The following is a 22,220-nucleotide window of genomic DNA, read 5'->3' as shown; positions in this document are numbered from 1 at the left end:
AAGTTTTATAGTTCCTTGGCTAACTTTAGCATGATTATGCATAACACTTGTTAGTGTAAACATGCATGTGGTTTAATGTGTCCGAACAGCCACACGCCGTCTCTCCGCCCATTTATGTAATCTGAGGTACTGAGATAAATGTTTTTCATCTTTTCTGACCTCTAGCACAAACACACGGTGACAGACATATTTTTAGCCTTTCATTGATAAAAGCATCTGATCTGCGTGTCTTTCGTTTCATTTTACAAGCGTGTGAAAGTTGCGCGATCTTTTTTCACCAATATGAGAGAAAGCTCTTACATATACACGGACATGTAACGTTTACTTAAAACATAAGCATTGTACTTTGACATAATATTAGTTCGCGTCCATTTAAACCCGTCATGGTTGCTTTTTGTATGTGATTTTAAGCGGACATATCATGACAATCAGACTTTTTCATGTTAAACATAAATCTGTGTGCTTTGATGGATCACAGGCAAAGGACATTGCAAATTGTTCATTTTTTTCTCATTGCTTTTGCTTTGTAGCTACTGGAAGCCATGTTAACCTTGGCATGACACGGCCGGGCCACCGTACGAGTTAAAACGCGTTCCGAATGGGGGGGGCTAGAAAGTAATATTCAGTTGCTTGTCATATAGACTTTCACCGCTAGATGGGAGTAGATCCTACACAGTGGAGCTTTAACTGTTAGGTTTTACACTGTGTGGATGTTTTTCACCGCTAAAAGGGAGTTTGGGAACTAACAACAAAGCACAGGTGACAACAGGCTTGCTCGACAGTGCACGGATGAAGGTAAAGCTAATTGCATTTAGCGATAATGCTGGTGACTGGTGACGATTCTCTCAGACCAATCAGTGATCTAGAGTGTTTTCACGTCAAGTTTTAGTATCAGCTCAGTTCACTCGGAACCCCAACTGAGGTGCTACTAAAAAAAGTATCGGGTACTACGTACTGTACCCAGTAGAAAAGCCCCCTAAAGCCAGCTGACCCGACCCAAACCGTGGGGTACTATGCAATGGAAAAGCGGCAATAGTTTGGGACTACAAAAGGCCAAAGCCCTTGTGTCCTCAATTGCCATGAAATACCTTGAGAGCAGTGAAGCTGATAATATGCTGAGTTAGGGGCCAATCACACTTGGAACGCAAGGCGCTGCCTTTTTTGGTCACTTTGAAAAAGCAGCTTTTTAGCTTTTTATGTTGCTAGGCAACAATTGTATCAACTATAAAAAAAAAAATTCCTATAAATGTACAAGAGCTCAATGTACAAGAGTGAGAGGTGTATAAGCAGAAAACAGTGAGTGATTACAGTCTCCAGTTGTTCCAAGCAACTGTAAACTTCTGTCAGCACAACGAAAGCCCCGCCTCTCCCCTCATTCGATTGGACAAGGTGAATGACATCGGGCGCTTTTCCGCTCAGAGCACTCCTGCAAAAGTGCGTGGCACAGGAGGCAACCAAAATGCGGGGCACTAGTCGGCACGAATAAACAGTGTGCATAACGTAACTGCCCATAGAAAACCATTTTTGAAAAATGCATCTGCCACTGCCATAAAATAATTCTGTGTGATCCACCCCTTAAAGTTTATAACATAAATGGCAGCAAATGAGTTCGAAATGCTAAAACTGAACATACAATAGCCAAACTCCATGTTTGCACAGGGCAGTTTGGGAAGGGGATGTCACATAAACAGTCAGTCCAGATGAAGAGAAAATTATCCTGTTTTCATTGCTCTATTCCTCAAGTGTATTTTAAAATGTGAGACACAATTGCGAAACTCCCTCTGGAGTCTACACATCAAGCGATGTGGCATAGCGATGATTGAAATTTGCCCAATATGAACTTAAAATTCATGCCAAACATTCCACAATCAACCATTCTGTTTGGTCCAACACCAGTCTATGTTTACAGGACTCAATGACATGAATGCATTAAAACACAACACAGCTGGTGGCAAAACCATAAGGTACTATGAGAATTCAATATATTGCCAAAGCCAGATGAAAACCTGGCTATACAGAGACTGTATATGATCATACACATATAAAACATTTACATGTACATATGCATACACATAAGATTATGATTGCTTCATATTCATCTAAATATATTGGCCACACTGCTCTATAGACATCAACCTCAGGTACTAAAAACCACATACTGGTCAACCCCAAATAACAGAGATGATACGAACAATACTTTAAGGTTAAACAGTCAGTGCTAATACAGGAGGGTGAGGTAGATGCGCTCTCTTACCAGCACCATAATGGTGGCTAAGAGTCTGGTGGGCTCAAACATCCGCTTCAGTTGTTTAAGGGGTCCCATCAAAAAACAGGTGCTGTAGAGTGACAAAGATAAAGGTGAAATCACAGGCCATAAATCTAAGTCAAATCATAAGCACACTAACAAGTTATAGAAATGAAAAGAAATATGTTTGGTAGACTTGTGTACTAGATATCAAAGCACCCATTGTATTAAGATAGATAGTAGAAACGATTTCTATACTTTTTCTATATTTAACATAATGTGTACAATGAAAAGTTATCTTTTATGATATAGTTAAAATAATATAATATAAAAAAAAAACACAGCAATATTTTCTTGCAAGAACTATTACATAATTTAAACTGAAACATTTCAGTATATAAAAAATATCATGCAAGAACCACAGTAGACATATTGAAGTGATGAAAAATCAAGAAATTTATATTGGTATTGGTATACTTAATGGTATAAACGGTCGTAGGGATGTAATGATTCAATCACGATTCAATAGCGGTCCTCATTAAAAATGCCTGTCTGAAATCGATTCTGAATCGCAAGGCTGCGATTCTTTGTTTTATGCACAGCTTGTGCCTGTATTACGGCATTTGGTCAGTAGGAAGTCCTTAACAATCTAAAATCATTATGAGTCGGAGTCGTTTATAACGTGCATTTAAAAAAGCAACACTCGTTAAACAAAATCATTTAAAACATTCTTTATTATAATGAAAATACCTGAAACAATTTGAAGAACAGTGTATAAATATTCCTGTGTAGACATTTCCTGAAATAGCGTTTGTAATGCTACTTCTTGTGTGGCACAAAGGGAGTTTCTGCATGAGAGCGCCCCCTGGCGTTCGGATGTGCCGGTATTTCACCGTAATTTATTCAAATTCATTCATTGAGAAAACGCGCATTTGCATGATTAATCGTTACACCCCTAAACGGTTGTAATGGTCTTATACTCACAAAAAGAAGCACACCATACTAGTATAACAATGCGCCTTTGGAAAACTTAAATACACAATTAAAGGTCCACGGTGTAGATTTTTTTGTGGCATCTAAATGGTAAATAGACTGCATTTATAGCTCTATTATAGACCAATGGCCATCCAAAACGCTTTACATGTTGCCTCACATTCACCCATTCACTCACAAATTCATACACCGATGGCGGTGTCAGCCATGCAAGGTGCCATCCAGCTCGTCGGGAGCAGCTGGGGTTAGGTGTCTTGCTCAAGGACACCTCAACACTTGGTCAGTTGGAGCCAGGGATTGAACCACCAACCTTCAGATTTGTAGACAACCTACATGAACCACTGAACCACTGCCGTCCCAAGCGGTGAGCTTCTAGTGGTGAGATTGTGAATTACAACCAACTGAAAAGCATAGAAAAGCTACGGTAGCCGCAACAGGACAAACACAAGTTAAGGAGTGACTTAACTCAAACTGCAACAAAAGTCGCTGTTTATTACTTCCTTCATTGCTGGTCTTCTCAAATCACACACAACAAGTTGCTGTTTCTTCTTCGTTTGTGGGTTAACTTGCCAAGCTTCTTCTTCTTTTACGGTCGTGCTGCTACTGTGGTAACATGCGTGGATACTGCCTACCAGCTGTCTGCATGTGTGTTTGCACGTCAACACGGACGATGACGCAAAAGTATAAATGAAAACCGACACGTAACTTAGACAGTCGCGGCCATGGAGTATGACCTACGCACAGCTATAAAAAGCCCTTAGGAGACCAGCGTTGTATGTAAATAAAAATGGCTTATTGTAATGTAATAAAAGCAATATGATTAATTTTGGTTTTATACACCACTATTATATTGCATTTCTAAAATAATTTGTAAAAATAATGACCACAATGTTGATTACTGGACAAACCATCAAAACATGACAATTCCTTTACTGCTCAGATTAGTGGGTGTTGCAGTTTCTAAATATCTTTACTTTTAAAAGGAAATGCAAAAACCCTTATAATCTTATTGATTTTAATTTGAGTGATTGGATGACATATCAAAGGTCCCAATTAGCATAATTTATAAATCGATATAGATTTCTTATTAATTTATGCTTTGAGACATAAGCAAAATAAAATGAATTAGAAGCACACTGATGCAGACTTAATGCAGACTCATTGAGATTGGATGAAAGGAGCTAAGATCCCTCAGGGATGAACCCATCGGCCTTGCATTACCCAAGCAACCCTAACCAGATCACATAAAGACTAATGCACGAGGTAACGATGATGTCATACCCATCCCCATAACCCTCAGGCAGACAGGACGGCAATTTTCTGACATTTCAAGCAAGGTTTAATGTTCTACAGGGGAATAAAGGGCTTTAACCAAACCTGGTTAAAATATAAATATCACCCACATTCAGTCTCACACAACCCTGCTCCTCACCATTTTTGCATTACAGCATTATTTTCATGACAAATCCAGCACATTTTCTTCCCAATGCTCATGTTTTACTTTTCTTTATGCAAAATGTATTTTTTTAAAACGTTCCCAAAGATGTTTTCAAGAGATTCATCCTTTATAATGTATGTCCAGATCTTGACCTGTAAATCAACCAAACTTCACATGCATAGCTGTAAATAAACCTCATGATCTGTATCCTCATTTCAAACTGGGTCACTGCCTTTAGAAAGGCCTCCGGATACCACCTGCTAATATGTCCTGCCGGTGGGTTTTTAAACCACATTCATGACCAGAACTGATGTTGTGTGTGCTTTACTCAGGTAACCCGGACAGCACACTTCTCCTTCGCATAACTCTAACTTAACTTTGTCGGGACATCTCTGTCATTAAGGACAGAGTCTGGTTACTAATAAAAACTCATTGAATCTTTACCTCGGTGGCTGAATGGCTCAGTTTAATGATTTCCCACAGGCGTATGCGTTTTAAAAGAAAAGCAGTCCTCCGATATGCAGAGATGCAGTCTGGAAAAATGCCAGAGAAATTCCTCTTGGCCCTTTTCCACATCAGTGCCCTGGTTACTAACCGGGCCTCTTCCTGGTACCTGCGTCACGATGTGAAACAGACGACCGTGAGACTAAGTGATGCACCGTTGTCATGTTTTCAGAAATTTCAGGTACACAGTGCAAGAAAAGTCTGCATAATTCACCCCCAAATCAAAAGAAAATAAGAAATTACATTTGCATTACACATATTACTACCATTTTTGTACTCTCTAATATAACTGTATTATTTATAATACTTCCCATAACATAATTTTTCCCATTTAATCGACTTCGATAAGTCTGCTTATTTGAAGTACCAGCATCACTCATGTCGAATTCAAATGTGCAAGTCAAGAAACACACCAAGTAACCAAGTTAAAAACCCAGTTTAACCTGGATGCAAACAAGGATTCACCCGACCTTGATAAACTCTGGCTATTGTCCATTCTGAACCAGTAACTAGGGTCAGATCACACAATAAGACCCGGTCTCTTTAAAGTGCTACATGTTTTGTAACATAAGTTGACAACTGTCACCAAACAAAAGAACCTAACAAAATCTAACAAAACACTGATTAAAAAACAAAACACAATTGTCCACTTAAAACATCATATGAATTACTAAACTATTCTGCCTGCTAGTTATTTCAGAGAACTAGACAGACCTGTTTGAATCTTTGGGAACAGAACATCCTGCCCCATGGCAACCCAACAACACTCAGAGAGTCCAAGAACAAACCAATGAAAGGACAGTGACATGTCAATTAGCGCTAAATGAACATTTTCAATGGCAGATCAGATCGAGATGAACACTGAATATGCTGTTCTATATTCTTTTTCCTAGCATATGCACTAACTCATTTTGTAATCCTGCCTTAAAATAACATAAAAATACATGAGGATGGGTAAAAGACTTGCAAAATTTGTCTATTTATACATTGCACAATCAGATGTTTCAGAAGGTATGTTTTTATTTAGCATTCGTCTAACAAATTTCAGATTCAGATGTGAACATTCAAAAACGTTTCACACACATTGTGTTTCTATATTAATGAGGACTTTACATGGATGTAATTGTTTTTATACTGCACAAACACAATATTCTAACCCCTAAACCTACCCCTAACAGAAAACTTTCTGTATATTCATCTAAACATCATTAAGTATTATTTAAAGTTTTTTTTCCTACAAAAATCCCTGTATTACACAGAACGGCTTTCTCAATGGATTGAGAAAAAAAGTCCTCAAAGGGATTATTAGGGCATTGAGCTGATCAGGACAGAATGATATGGACTGTTAGTTATCTCTAGAATTAAGAGCATTGAACAAAAAATTACAAAAGTGATTATTATCCTGCAGTTAAAAACATTTGTCTGTCTTAAGAAGGCACAACAAAGTGGGTTTAGAAGGATGTTAAGTATGTGCAGCAACCTGGAAAAGGTGTTTTAGTGCAATTTAGGTGTAAGAAACAGAATTTATGGTACAGTTGATGTCACATTTAAAATGTTTTATTGTAAAGTTAGTGACCAATTTTCAAGATGTTAGTCTCGAGTCATGCATACAGTCATGCATACAGTAACGTGAGGCGCTTGCTAACCCGTGTGCATGCACAGTGGCTGAAATAACATCGAAAAAGGTGTTTTTAACAGAATTTCTGCTAAAGAAACAAAAGTTATGGTGGAGTTCAATGTCATGGTTTAACTGTTGGTCAAAAATATCAGTTTCAATTGTGATTTTAGCATATTTGGAGATACTGTATATGTCTTTCTCAATTCAAGTAGATGGGACTTAAATCTTACATTACAAAAATGAATGCCCGGAGGTGTTGCAAACATGACATCCCTAAGTGCATTTGATTTTATATAATGACTCTGAATCATCATTTAAGGGTGTTTTCACATAGTTCATTTTAAAAGAACCAAACCCAGTTCACTTAAAGTGAACCAGAAAAGGAACTAGCCGAATGTGACCTCAGTCCTATTGGTGTTTACAATATAGTGGACTCAAAAGAGGACCCAGCTCTTATTTTGGTCCTCTTCAGAACTGAAGTGATCTCAGACCCTTTCTTGTTCACATCACAACTTCATAAGAACCTTAGACCCCTGCTTTCTGTGCAGTAGTTGATTTTGATACAATGCCAAAACGACACGCAAAGCGGACCAGGACCTCATTGATTTCACATATCAAAAAGAAATCGAACCACAAAAGAACCCAAAAGCGAACCGTACTCAGACCACCTCCGGACATGGTCTGAGTTCGGTTCACTTTTGGGTCCTTTTAGCGGGGTCTGAGATCACTTGGTTTGTTCACATATACACCCTGAAATGCTCCGAGAGCGTTTGGAGGGTTTAAAACGAACTAGGTGTGAAAACAACCTAAGAGAAGTGCCCAGATGTAACTACACTTACCTTGAAAGTGCTGCAATGTTTCCTATAGTGTAGAATAAAGCAAATAACTTAAGACCAGCTTTGGGCAGGAAGAGAAGTGCTGTTCCCTGTTTCAGAAGACATAAATAAATCAGTCAATATTCAAACATTTTCATATCATCATGTGAAACACGACTGCCACCTAGTGGTGTTGAAAAGCTACTGCTTTAAGATCGAAAATATATACCATGGGTCTCCAATGTTGTTCCTGGACGGCACCTGTCCTGCATATTTTTGTTCCAACATTACTCCAACACACCTACCTCTAATTTTAAGGTAGCCCTGAACAACTTAATGAACAGATTCAGGTGTGTTTGACTGGGATTGAAACTGAAATCTGCAGGACAGGTGCCCTCCAGGAACAATGTTGGAGACTTATGATATATGGGTCATTCAAACGAATCGGTGCCATTTCTGTCCCCAGGTCATTTTATGTATAAAAATGCAAGAAAACTTACACTAAAAACATTTTATTATTACAGTTTTTTACAGAAGTTAGGACACATTTCTTAGGTCACTTTTGCAAAACTCCTCACACAGTTCTCCTAACCAACTTTCAGCTTGGCAAAGCAGTTCTTTTCAGATTCAAAATGCACTACAACTACCAAAACACTTTATTCAGGTTTCAAATCAACTCATTCTTTTAGAACACAACACACTTTGGCACCCACAAAACAATGACCTAAAAAACACTAACAACATGTAGCATAATACAATGTTTTCTTGTGTAAAACAAAGACACATCTCTGTTTATAATTCACTGCAATATGTGTTACTGGACTGCAGAATTCTTCAATATTTTATGTAGTTTATTTAAATTTTTTGGCACTAAGTAATACAAGAATTTGTATACACACTATCCACTGATACAGATACAATAGTAATGCTAATCTACTCTGTCTTCTCCATTTGGCCAGATGTTTTAATAGCATTTATTTTTAAGATTTAAAAAATATTTCATTAAAAAATTACTGTAGTAATGTAGCATACTGCTGTCTTATTCAGTTTTGTATTATGTTATTGTTTTGAACATAAGTTTAACAGTTTTGAAAACAGTATGTATAAAGAGTTTTGGCAGTTGTTGTGTCTGAGTGAGAAAATAATTCATGAAATTTGAGAGATGTAGTTATTGAATGCATTTTGTGCCAAAGCAATGATAATTGATCCTCAGTTTAGCCCACATAGACTTCTGTTGTGCTCACTGTGTGAAGAGTTTTGCAAAAGTGACCTAAGTATTCAGAAATGTGTCTTAGCGTCTGTAAAAAACTGTAAGTAAAGTGTCCTGCATGTTAATCTAAAATCAAATTTAAACTAAATATTTTAAAACATTGATAAAAACTACACACAACACTAAAAAATAGCACTGTTTATATGTCCCTGCTCGTTATCTCTATACCTTACCTTTAAATATAAAGCAATCAATTCTTTAGATATCTTTAATTTTTTGCATTTTTGTGTGATTCCATATCACATTTTTGGTGTAAATATTTTTTTTACAATTAAAAATTCAAAAATTTTTAAGATAAATGCACATTTTAGTTATGTCCCCAGGAATGTTACCAAAATTTAGAGGACATGACATCATCTGGATCTTTTGAAGGTCAGGTGAAGATCAAGCGTCTCTTTTCTTATTTTCGTTTCTGTATATTTTATAATATTGATGCTATGACTGTGAATGTCAATCTTAATGTTCAGTCCTGTTACCTATATTATTTCTTTGATGTTATCAGATTATTTTAAAATAAAACATTTTGGTAAATAACTAGAATTTGCTAAGTGTCTTTATGCAATTAGCACATATTTAATGCAGCTATGTTTCATGTATTTGCTAAATCTATGCTAAAAACTCAGTCCTGTTACTTTCAGTGATGTTATCAAAAAGCCGCCATCCTCCATTAAGAAACCATGTTAAAAAATAAACTAGTTACCTGAGATTGACCAATACTCATTTTGAAAAGTATAACGTGTGTGTTATTAGATTTAGTGTTAAAAAAAGAAAAATATCAACAAATTTTGACGAGTTATAACATGCAAATGGCACCGATTTGGTGGAATAACCCGTATACAGTGCTCTCAGGTATTTGGATAATTAAGCAATGCTTCAAAATGTATTATTGGCATGCATTATATATCAAATCATTAAAACAGGTGGCATCTGCAAACAAATATCCCTGAACTTGAGAACTAACTTTATTTTCTGATGCCAAAAGTGTATTTTAGTGGAAGACAGCCAGTTCCATACAAGTTCACACAGGTGTCGTAGCAGAGTACTCCTGTTTCATACTACATTATTTTAAACCTAACAAACCTCAGTCTGCAATGTTTGGCTTGAAAAGTGTTTTCTTATCAGTACAATGTTATCATTACTCTATCATGGGCTAAACACAAACCACCAACTAAAGGCGTTGGGCAGAAAAGGGAGGGAAGCTTAAAAACCATGAGACTTTATAGAATAAATGATACAAATAATTAAACAGGTTTGTAACCTGAGGAATCTTTTAAAAAAACACTGTAAATGTCATTTATACAAATTCTGTATAATAATAAACATTTTATCATGTAAAAAAACTTGGCTTTAGAATTACACACTTTGTACAGCATAACTTTACCAACATCACATTATGAGCTGGCAGGTGAAAGCTGCTTTACGAGATAGGTAATTAGTATCCCTATAGTATATGAATGTGCACAACACTGTTAACACTGTTCACAGAAGTGGATAGCCATAGAAAAAATAAACTCACAAGTATTGAGCACAGGATCCCTGCTGCAAAACAAATGACAAACCACTTCACCCGTGTGCCCAAACCGAGAGTTGTGCTGTCCAGAATCTACAGAGAAGAATCACAGGATGTCAGAAATTAACTGTACCATTGTTCTTGCTTTCCCATATTAACAGTCACATGATAACTACAGTACGCATGCTTATTGTTGCATCACAAATCAAAATTTTATTGGTAATGCTATCAATTATTTCAACAGTAGTGCACAACTAAAAGTCACTTATTTGCTCGTTTTCAACTAACAGATATTTAAATGTCATTTTAAAGGACATTTAAGAGTCCATATCATGCATTTTTAGGGTCCAAACACAATGTGCAGTACTGTATTTGTTATTTTGTCTTTTTTCAAAGATGTATCCCTTGGACAGAACAACAAGAGAGTTTGCTACATTGTTTATAACTCAAGATTTTACAGATTGGCTTGCAGAAACTAAACAATATCCGGCGGTCATGACCTTACCTCACATGATCCTTTCCCTCAGGAAGCATGTAAAATTATTAGTTAACAGATGTCATTAGCACATAAACAAACACTTTTAACACAGTTTATTGCAGTCTAAAGCAAACACTACACTGTAATTTTAATATATAACATTCTGTATTACCATATATTCCTTAATAAACACCGACTAAATACTTTAGACGTTAGACATGTTACTATGGAACATTACTATGGTACTCCACACCGTGTTACATACATAATATAGTATTGCCACAATATTTTTGCAACCGTCGAACGGAAGTTAAGATAATATCAACACTTTGACTTTCACGACTAACGTTAAACGACACTGCATAAACTAAACATGTCATGGACAAACGTGGAAAAGACTGCAAATGAAAGTAATTTTGTCCGTATACCTGTGATGTAAGGCCCGCTTCTTCATTTTCATCTCGACCACTTAATACACGACGCAACTTATCCATAGTTGCACGTTCAGTAAAAGTTTGGTTTTAACTTTTTTTTTTTTGGTTTAGTTGAAATTCTCAAGACACTTCCTCGAATTCAACCACTGACATATCAGACGCGTAATTTTGACGCTCGACGACCGTGTTTCTACAAGCCCCGCCCTTACGCTTATCTCTAAACGCTATGGTTGGACAGGCAACATGACTTTTCAGCTGACCAATAACAAAGAAGAAAGTGGCTTACTCGCAAATCCTGACAGAGGAGGCGGGATTTATCTTTACACCAGCAAAACGCAGGCAGGCGAGTCCAATGCGCATGCGCAGATTGGAATGCTGGCGAGTTTTTGGATTATGGGCATCTTTTGTGGATTATGGGGCATTTATTTTTTGGATGATGGGGATTTATGATTTTTGAGCCAAGTAAATTTTGCATACAACCTCAAAGTCAATAAGCATCTTTATTTATAACAATTTTGGTTGAATGTGCTGAGAAGTACATGTCTTTATTTATCTGTTATTTGTATTGTTTTGTATTTTTATGTATGTATATACTGTATACATACATAGATACATATATACATAACATATTTAATATAAACAACTTATTACTTACTTACATTTTAGACGCAAATTAATTAATTACACAAACCCAGACGCAACAGCGCTGGGTCATCATTGTTCACGGTCGCGGAATGGATTAACTCTATGCAAAGATGATAGGTCGAAGTCCAGTTCATGTTTATGTCTAGATTTACCAGCAGAGGGGGCGTGGAGTCTTATTTATGTGCTCTGACTCGAAGGTCAAATATGATGCAAAATGCGTTCCTGTAATCATTTTATATAGATATGTTGGTAACACTTTACAGGTTGTATGTATTAACAATTAGTTAATACATTAGCTAAAACATAGACCAACCTAATAAATAAATAAATAAAAACCTTATCAGCATGAACACTTCAAATTAATTGCGGTAAATAGTTTGCCACCGTTTGCCACTGAACCTGCATTAACGACGACAGTGGGGCCTCTTAGTCTTAGTCAAACGGGTTGGCACGTGCGGTCGGGTTGCGATTTTATCGTTTTATTGTGGTCTTGTAAATAGTATACAGACCCGTTTGCCACTGAACCTGCATTAACAACGACAGTGGGGCTTCTGTGCCCGGTTGCATGAAAGTCCTTAAGCTAAGAAATCCCTTAAATATAAGGTTAAGGGTACCCTTAATAAAAAAGGGGTTGCAAGAAAAACCCTTAAGTCAACCTTAAGGCTGTCAATAAGTATTTACCCTTAAATGCTAAAGTATTACCTTAAGTTCTGCTATGCTTTGCTACAAAGTCCTTAAGTCCAATTTTCCCTTTAAAAACTTATGGGACTATAACAAGTCCCTTAACGTCACACGTGATGGCTGATTTTATGGTTATTTAAGAAAATGAAGTACAAACGCGCATTTCTAACGATCGAAATAATCCCTAGAGAAAAGTGATGCGCATTTATAACGAGAATAGCGGTTTGATCGTCAGTCAATCTAAAGTGCTTTTAGTTTGAATTACTTTGAGTCTTTATGCATGCGGCACTTTACAGTCTGTTATTTGCGATGTTTCATTTTACACAAATCCGCCATCTGTTAAGCTGCGTGCGTTGATTACTTACCGCTGTGAGATTTTGTAACTATAGCAACCGCTTCTCCGCAGCTGTGTTTTGGCATTGACTACCGTAAAATACTTAGCATAAACACTTAGGTAAGGGTGACAGTTAAGACCTTTGTTGCAACGCTCTTAAATAAATCCCTTACCTCAGAGATTTTTTCTCCCTTAGGGAAACCCTCACTTAAGGTGTTTTATGCAACCGGGCACTGGCCTTAGTCAAACGGGTCGGCATTTTTCATTTTCTTTTAAAGATCGGATGGGGACCCATAGATACCTTCGCCTTGGGCCCCCAATTTGCTAAATCCTCAACTGTGGGTAACATACTTATACCGCAATAGTTAGCCTGTCTGGAACCAAGCTGATTTAAACCACATCACTGTGTGACATTTGCATTACATGTGAACGGCCCCTACGCTAATAGTAGTGTTGTAGTCAAGACCACCTAAACCGAGACCAAGTCATGACCAAGACCAAGACAGGGCGAGAACGAGACAAGACCAAGACTTTAAAGGGTCGAGACCAAGTCAAGACCAAGACCAGTGCAAGTCACTGCATTAAAACACTTAAGATAAAATAAAGCAATAAACCCCAAGAAGCAGTGGGTTACCAGTGCATTTTATAACAGCTAAGGGGCATTGTTAGGCACGACATATGCATGTTACTTCATATGCATACCATTAGCGGGATATTATAAAATAAAACAAAAATAAGTTGTAATTATATTACTACAAATATTACTCTTCTGCCAAACAAAGTACTTCCTCAGAATCAAGTGTGACTGAAACAGAGCGCAGTTCACAACCAACCAACAGAGATGCAGTAAAGACACAATGAAAATATGATTTAAGATTGTGGTGTTTATTTTATAAATCACCATTCATCTTATTGAATTTATACATTAACATTTATATTGTGCAACTGATGAAATGATGATCAAATATGCTTGGAAGCATGCTTAACTCTTTCCCCGTCAGCGTTTTTTTTTTTTTTTTAAGTTGCAACCCAGTTTTAGTTGAATGCTTTGCAGAAAAATTATCTTCTTTAAATAAACATAAAATATCAAATGAAAGAACAGACCATTCGCTTTCAAACAAAAACAAACAAAAAAAACGTTTCATCCTACCTTCATTTGTTCTCTTATCACCTCTCAAATTTTTTAGCTAAAAGCGGAGATAATTCCACTTTTTGTGAAGAACTTTTGTAAGAGATCAGATTCAGAGCCTGATGAAAACACACTGTTTTCAGTGTTGAGTGAATGCGTCAGTGTTTAAGTTGGGTAAGATCGCCATCTAGTGGATAATAGCGGACGTATGAACTTGAGTTATAAACTCCTCAGACAACATTTTCTCTTTATCAACGAGATGACTCAACAATATTTATTGACATTTATTTGGATATCGCCATTAATTGTGCAATTGTAGACAAATTAAAAATATGATTTAAGACTGTGGTGTTTATTTTCATAAATCAGTACGCAGCAACAGTGGGGCAGTGATACTTATGTAATGTGGTCTGAACCGTGAGGTTACCGGTGTATTTTATCACGGCTTAGAACGCGTTTCAACCAATCAGAATGAAGAACCAGAACTGCCCGTTTTATAAGGTGGAATATGCATATGAGACCGGTCTCGAGAACTACAACACTAGCTAATAGGATTTTGTTTCTGTCTCCCTGTCTCGTCCTCGACCCCGAGGACAACGAGACAAACAGACCCAGTTCCGGTAAATGTGAAGGTCGGCACACCTCTGATCTACTGGTGTTCCTTCAACGTGATACCCAGCTGATGCCTGACCAACGACCACCAGCAGAACCCGCTTAATCTCCTTATCCGTTTACATGTGTGTGTATATATATATATATATATATATATATATATATATATATATATATATATACCAAGGGTTTTTTCCTCTTAGAACTTTTTTCCCCCGGCTAAAAAGTCTGGTTTTTTTTCTCCTACTGTAGGTTTTTTTTCAAGGAGGCAGCCTTCATTGGCTTAACTTAGCTCCACTTCTATAAGTTAGTTATACGCTTGCTTATAATGTTGATTCATAGCCGCAGCAAATTTAGCTGCTTATGCTATCTGTATTATGTTATGCTATCTGTCGATTTTCTGTGCTTTTCACTGCTTCTTTTAATGTAAAGCTGCTTTGAAACAATTACCAAATGTGAAAAGCGCTATATAAATAAAATTGAGTTGAGAGTTGAGTTGAGTTCATTTGTATTATTTTAAATGTATTCATGCAAATGATTTAAAATGTGTAATTTCTAAACTTCTTAAACTATTTATTATTTTAAATAAAGGCTTCGATAATTGAAATTGTCTGATGTATAAAAAATTTAAAGAATAGTAGTATAGTATTCAGTAGTATACTGTAAACCTGGGAGTTTTATGGTAGCACACTGTATCACACATTTACAGTAGCATTTAGATACTGTAAAATGGAAATACAGTTTAGTACTGTAAATCTTATTAACAGTAGCTTATTGGCAACAGTGTTGTAATTCTGTCTGTGTGTGCATATCAGGGTTGTGCACCTGTGTGCATGCTTCAGATGTGTTAGTTAGTGCAAGGAATATCGTTTTCTAGTCTTGTCGCTCTTAATAACTCATCAATGAAGTCCAGAACTGTATCTCTCTTAATAACTATTTAAACATCAAGCAAGTCCTGCAATTTATTTTCTAATTCCTGCATGTTTTAAAACCGGAATCATATTTTCAGACGCGCAAGTGGGTGGATATGCAACATTTGTATTAGTTAAGTGTTACGACACGGAACAGGAATCAGGACGCAAGTGCAGGGTTCACCATGAAATAAATAACATTTAATAACAGATGAGAAACAAAACACGAGTAGCAAACAACGGGCAGGTAAATAACACAGGAACACGCAGTACATGGAACACAGGAACAGACATGGAAGTCAGCGACAATGACAATGATCCGGCGACAGGTGAGAAACAGACAGCAGTATAAATACACAACACTAAACAGGGAACAGGTGTGATGAATCAGTCCGTGAATTGTCCAGGTGACGTAATCGGAGACACAAACAAAACATGACACGGATCACCGTGACATGACCCCTCCCTCTACGAGTGGCTACCAGACACTCACATAAACAAAACAAACACAAAAGTCTGGTAGCGAGAGTCCAAGGGAGGGGTGGAGGGCTTGGGGACCCTGGCGAAGCCGGCAGCCGCCGGGATGAGACCAACAGGAACGGTAGGCCGGACTGCGCCAGGAGAACCGGAGCGATCGCTCCGAGGACCGAGGCAGACGAATTATCCCCCTCCTGGGAATCGCCGACGATCAGCTGCCCCTGGAAGTCATCTCCCATCCCCTCGCGGGAACGGGGACCCCCTCTCGTTAGCCACCCCGGGGAAAAGGTCGGGCGTGGTCCGTTCCGGATCCCCCTGCGAGCAGGATGGTGGTCCTCCGAGGGACCGTCGACGACGACTCAACCGTTGGGGGACCGCCTGGGCCGATCCTCCTCCCGCATGCTCGCAGGAGCGAGCGATCGCTCACGGTGGTCCCCAAGAGACATCGGGGCTGATGGGGAATGAACCCCGATGTCACTACTCCCCCTCGACGAAACTCCTGGGGGAGCCGCCCTCCGTGAACCCGCTGCGTCCAGTCTGGCCGGATCATTCTGTCACGACACGGAACAGGAATCAGGACGCAAGTGCAGGGTTCACCATGAAATAAATAACATTTAATAACAGATGAGAAACAAAACACGAGTAGCAAACAACGGGCAGGTAAATAACACAGGAACACGCAGTACATGGAACACAGGAACAGACATGGAAGTCAGCGACAATGACAATGATCCGGCGACAGGTGAGAAACAGACAGCAGTATAAATACACAACACTAAACAGGGAACAGGTGTGATGAATCAGTCCGTGAATTGTCCAGGTGACGTAATCGGAGACACAAACAAAACATGACACGGATCACCGTGACATGAAGCATTTAGGACATATCTTCAAACAAATAACATATCTTCAAATAATGATAATTTAGAAGTTTGATGACTATTTACTGTCTAGGCTGCGGCTCAATTTACCCAACAACAGGCTAGGCCAAGAGTCAAACAGAAATTGCACTTTGCATTAATCGCACGTTAATAAAATTTGTGTTGTTAAAATATATTTACATGAATGCGTTATTAACGGGTTTATTTTGACAGCCCTAATCTTTTTACATTCCTTGATGTCCTTGCATTGTTTCAGATGCACCTGTAGGCAAGTTCTTGCAGCCAAAGAAAGTAGAGCATAGACCAGGACTCTGAACACTCATCTACGTCTAGACACGCATTGCAGGTGCACACATATAAAAAAGCAGAATTTTTGTCAAATCAACACATATTTTTATGTTACTTTAACTTGACCTGATTTTTCCAATGTTTAATTAGTGTGCCTTATTTTTCCAATGTTTAATCAGCGTGCCTTATTTTGATTGGTTGATTAGCATTTTTATTGGTTTGAACCCCAAAACATGTGATGTCCATTCCTGTGGACGCAGGGTCTGAAGGGGTTAAAAAATTAAATTAAACAATTTCAACTTGAATTTATTTGTAATGTCAACTTTTTTAAGGCAAAACTTAAAATAGTACGATATGTTAGATCAGGTCTCCACACCACAGACAAAAGAAAAATTGATCCAGCCCCGGACGCCAGATCACGTCAGAAAATTTAAGTTTACTTGTTTAACAGGCTTCTGTCAGTTTAGAGGTTGGTCAATCGTTGCTAGAGGAGAGCACAAGCAGAGGACATGAGACGAAGATTTTTATTGATGGACAGCTTCAGTTGCATATGTCTCAATGTTCAAACCTCGTTCAACCCATGTCCAACAAGCATGAATTCAACATGCACTGTTATACCAAAATGCCTAATAGCAACATCCCACAAACCTTGAGCTTCCATAAACATTCTCTTTATCCATCTCTGTTTACACACAAACAGAACAGCTCGTGAAACTTCACAAATGTGAGACAACTATAAGACTGAACAACAATGATCAATGAATAAGACATATGAAACATATAATGAATGACTGAATAATATATAATAAAATATAGAAATATAATGAATAAATGAATGAATAAATGGAAATATAATAATAAAATGATAATAATGAAATTGATAATAATAAAAATAATATTGAATAATCAAATAAACAATTATATGGATAACTAATGATTATAAAATGATTATGATGATTATGTAAAAAAAATTATTAAAATTAAATAAACTAAAAAACACAATAATAAAAACATTCTGCACGTGAGGATTTAAGGTAGGATTCTTCAGTTGACTTGACTTGCAAAACCAAGTAGTTTTAACTTTTTTTTACAATAATGCCAAGTTCACACTACAGGATTTAAAACATATGCTGTCACGGCCGTGTTGCTCTGCCTCTCCTTTGCAGTGTTCTCCATGCTCCACCTATTGGTTTGAAGTGGTTACTTTGGGGATAATTAGCAGGATTGGCCAAACCGGTGCACTGGCATGCTCATCACTTTAAGGCCCTGGTTACACGTACATGGTTATTTTTAAAAATTTACCTTCATTTGTGCCCCTCGTTTACACGCAAACAGAGAACTTGCCTCTGAAACCGATTGTTTCTAAAACTCCGGCCAGAGTGGAGTTCTTAAAAATCTTCGGTTGCACGGTTGCATGTTAACTGAGACAAACGGATGTTTAAGCAGGCAACGTCACAGAGTATGCGCCAGAGCTCACACCTACGTCAAAAGTGCGACCTAAGTTTTCATGTGAATGCTACTCTGAACGCTTGCAAGATCACATTTATGTTCGTGCAAACTCGTTTCGTGTGTTTGTATTTGCAAATACTGCTGCTCCATTATGTCAAGGAGCAGAGACGAGTGCTCGGAGGTCAGCAATTTTACGCGTGTTTGACTTCATGCGGCGCTGCAAGAACCGACAGACGGATGATGTCAAAGTACCGCGAGAGCGATTCGAAATTAGACCTCTACGTGTGATTCCTCAACTCGCTCTCGCGGTACTTTGACGTCATCGATCACCTACTGCAACAACTCCTCCCTCAACACGAAGAACCAGTCCGTGTCACCACCAGCGCTGCCGGTGATTGGCTTACGCGGGCTTGAGCTTCTCTTGACGGCATATATGCACGGGTACGTGTAAATGAACACTTTTCTGAAAACTGACATGTGTGCACGATATTATTTTGGAAAGGTTGAAATGTCTGTTTATGAAAATAGCCGCCCACGTGTAAACGTAGCCTTAAAAGCCTGGTTTTACTTCCCAGCAGGAGAGAGGCGTTCAGATCATTAAAGTTCATGCATGCTGATTTGTTGTGCCTTTGGAAATGATTCACAGGCAATTTATTCTTAACAAAGTGTTAATTAAAATACATTTTGGAACATTCATCTGGCTCTCCTCCCCTTTATTGTTAATTCCTTAGTTGATGGTTTAATATTTTTCCATTGAGTTTAGTAACACTTCGAAGTGGAAGGGATTATTGGCGTGCCGTTATATTTGCGCTGCCTACTGCTGTGACATCATTAGGGCAACTAACGATTATTGTAATAATCGATTAATCGGTCGATTCTTTTTTTCGATTAATCGATGAATCGGATAATAAAAAGCATACATTTCCAAACCTTTATTCAAAAACAGAACTGAAATCTTCAGAAAGTGCACAAACATTTTGTTCCTTGAACATCCCTTCCCCCCTCCCTAAGATTATTTTTATTACCCCATTGGCAGATAATTTTGCTTGTTTTGAGCAATCACTTATTTTTGAGGTGTTTTTTTTTTTCAGAAAACAAGACAAAAATTCTCATGCCATTTTTCTTGTTTAGTAAATGCATCTTGATCTGCATTGCAAACTTGTGTGACAGCTGTCCAGCTGTCATGAGAAGCACAGTGCCCATGGATAATCTGTTTTTGTGTGTGTTTTCAGTAATTGTTTAGTAATTGGTTGGTGTGTTTGAGTGCTCATTGTTACAATTACACCACAAAACTTCTGTGACATTTTTATTTGTGCATGGTAGAAAGAAAATACTGATACTGACATAATGACATACAACAAAAATGTATAATTGAACTACATGTTTAATTGTCTAGAAGAAAACAATACTTTTTGTTTGCTGCCGATCATGCGGTACATGAACTGCTGTGGTGTTTGATGGTCATGCTGCATTGCAATCATAATTTCCTGGAATAATTTAGTACATTATTTACGTGTGTGTGTGTGTGTGTGTGTGTGTGTGTGCGTGTGCGCGTGTGTGTGCGTGTGCGTGTGCGTGTGTGTGTGTGTGTGTGTGTGTGTGTGTGTGTGTGTGTGTGTGTGTGTGTGTATGTGTGTGTACAGAAAGAGAGAGAGAGCGAGATTCTTGTTATTAAGACATGTAGACTTATGTAGGACTTGATCATGCTTTTAAACAAAATAAGCAAGCAACATGCAATGCATTCTATGTCCGTCATTCTAAATATATACAAGTCCATTTTGCGCCTTTTAGTATGTAATCCGAATTAAAGTGCTGTTTTAGAAAAGTGTGCATGCAAAATTATATGGGCTTTAAAACCCCGGGGAATCCCTGGCAGCAATGGACTTGCGCTTGAATGAAATATCCGGACACACAGTGCGCGAGAAAGAAACCTAGTGTGTTCACTCTGCTCCACGTTAAACTCAACTTTTTTTAAACGTAAAAAAATTGCCGCGACGCGCAATACAACAAATCGATTATGAAATTTGTTGCCAACCTTTTCAGTAATCGATCAACTCTGTAAATGTCCTGAAGTGGCCCAGCCAGAGGCCTGACTAAAACCCTATATTACAGGTTTTTTTCAGTTGCTCTCAGATCAGAATTGAAATTCTCAAAACTACACTGTAAAAAATAAATTGTTGGCTCAATGAATTATTTTTTAGTAACTAGTTCCACAGAAATTTTACGTTCACTCAATTTCTGTCACCAAAGTGTTACCTGGATTGATGTTTTTTAGTTGGCCCAAATTTGGCTCAAATATAAAAAAGTATGTTGGCTCAATTAGCTTTATAGTTCATTCAACTTAAATGTTTTAATCAGTTGAATCTTTAAAAACTTACAGCAAAGACTCTGTCAATTAAAATTTAAGTATTCACTCAATGTTTTATGTGTTACTTCAATTAATATTTATTATTTGGGATTTTTTTAATAACATTTTTAAATTATTTATCAAATAATTTACGCTGGTGTTGTAAACAAAATAATTAACTTCAGTCACATAAAAACAAAAGCTTTTTATTCACTTATTCACTTATCATACAGACTGAACATACAGAATTAAGTCTTCTTTAAATAGAGGGCATAAAACAGTCCAAAAAGCCTCCAAAGTCAGTCAGAACATCTCCAGGGCCATTTAGGAGACTTTCCTCAGCCAGTCCAAGCGGAGACTGTCTCGCTATGTCTCGGGTTTGCCTCTCACATCATCTCCGCTCTGGTTTGATAAACAGAGGAATATAAACACACACACACACATACATAAATAACATGTTTAATATAATAAAGTTTGACGGTGAAAGACTTTATTCCCTAAATAACGTTAATGTTAGGCCAAATTTCCCTCAGACATCACACATTAAACACTATTGGGCGGTTTTCTCGGACAGGGCTTTTCACTGACTAAAATAACTTACTGACATCTCTTAACATATGAGTGCTATTGTTTTATCTCAAAATGCACGCCAGTATTGTATTATATAAGGTTTGTTTGTAAAAATGTCCCAATTATAATACAGACCGAGTTTTAAACTCTGTCCGGTAAACCAACCCTATAACGTTATCCAGGCTTTTTATCTTAACTAAAATAGCTCCACTTTACTTCGGTCACATAACATAACACACTTCTAATGTATCTTTACAAAAATATAATTACAAAAACGTCGAGTATTTGCGTCTTTGCCAATTAATATATTCTAAAATTAACATTTAATTACAAACACTTACCTGACGTGAACTTGAGGAAACGGCTGACTTGTGTCCTTCCTTGTGTGAATCAGTAAGTGATTCCAGCTGTTGCGTGCGGATTGATCTCAGATGAAATGACCTGTGATCCAGATCCTTCCGAGTTAAAACATTTAAATTCAAAATACACAGACGCACGCGCATACATACATACATACATACATGTACACGCGCGAGCACGCGCGCGCGCACACACGCACGCACACGGGTACACACACGGGTATATTTAGAA

At 37.6% G+C, this 22,220-nt stretch overlaps 1 protein-coding gene across 1 annotated transcript in view; it reads right to left on the bottom strand.

Moving 5' to 3' along the window:
- Positions 1-11,498, bottom strand: part of sft2d1 (SFT2 domain containing 1) — a 29,479-nt gene extending 17,981 nt beyond the window's left edge. Inside the window, exons 1-4 of the mRNA XM_065251266.1 lie at positions 11,300-11,498; positions 10,400-10,486; positions 7,638-7,723; positions 2,255-2,336 (exon numbers count right to left, since the gene is read on the bottom strand). Of these exons, the coding sequence (XP_065107338.1) occupies positions 2,255-2,336; positions 7,638-7,723; positions 10,400-10,486; positions 11,300-11,365 (321 nt within the window). The 5' untranslated portion in view covers positions 11,366-11,498. The remainder of the gene's footprint in view (positions 1-2,254; positions 2,337-7,637; positions 7,724-10,399; positions 10,487-11,299) is intronic.
- Positions 11,499-22,220: the final 10,722 nt, after the last annotated feature.

The sequence above is a fragment of the Paramisgurnus dabryanus genome, chromosome 20 (genome assembly GCF_030506205.2).
Source record: "Paramisgurnus dabryanus chromosome 20, PD_genome_1.1, whole genome shotgun sequence".
NCBI classification, from domain to species: Eukaryota; Metazoa; Chordata; class Actinopteri; order Cypriniformes; family Cobitidae; genus Paramisgurnus; species Paramisgurnus dabryanus.
Note: the sequence above shows the minus strand (reverse complement) of the source record. Positions and strands in the feature narration are given on the sequence as shown.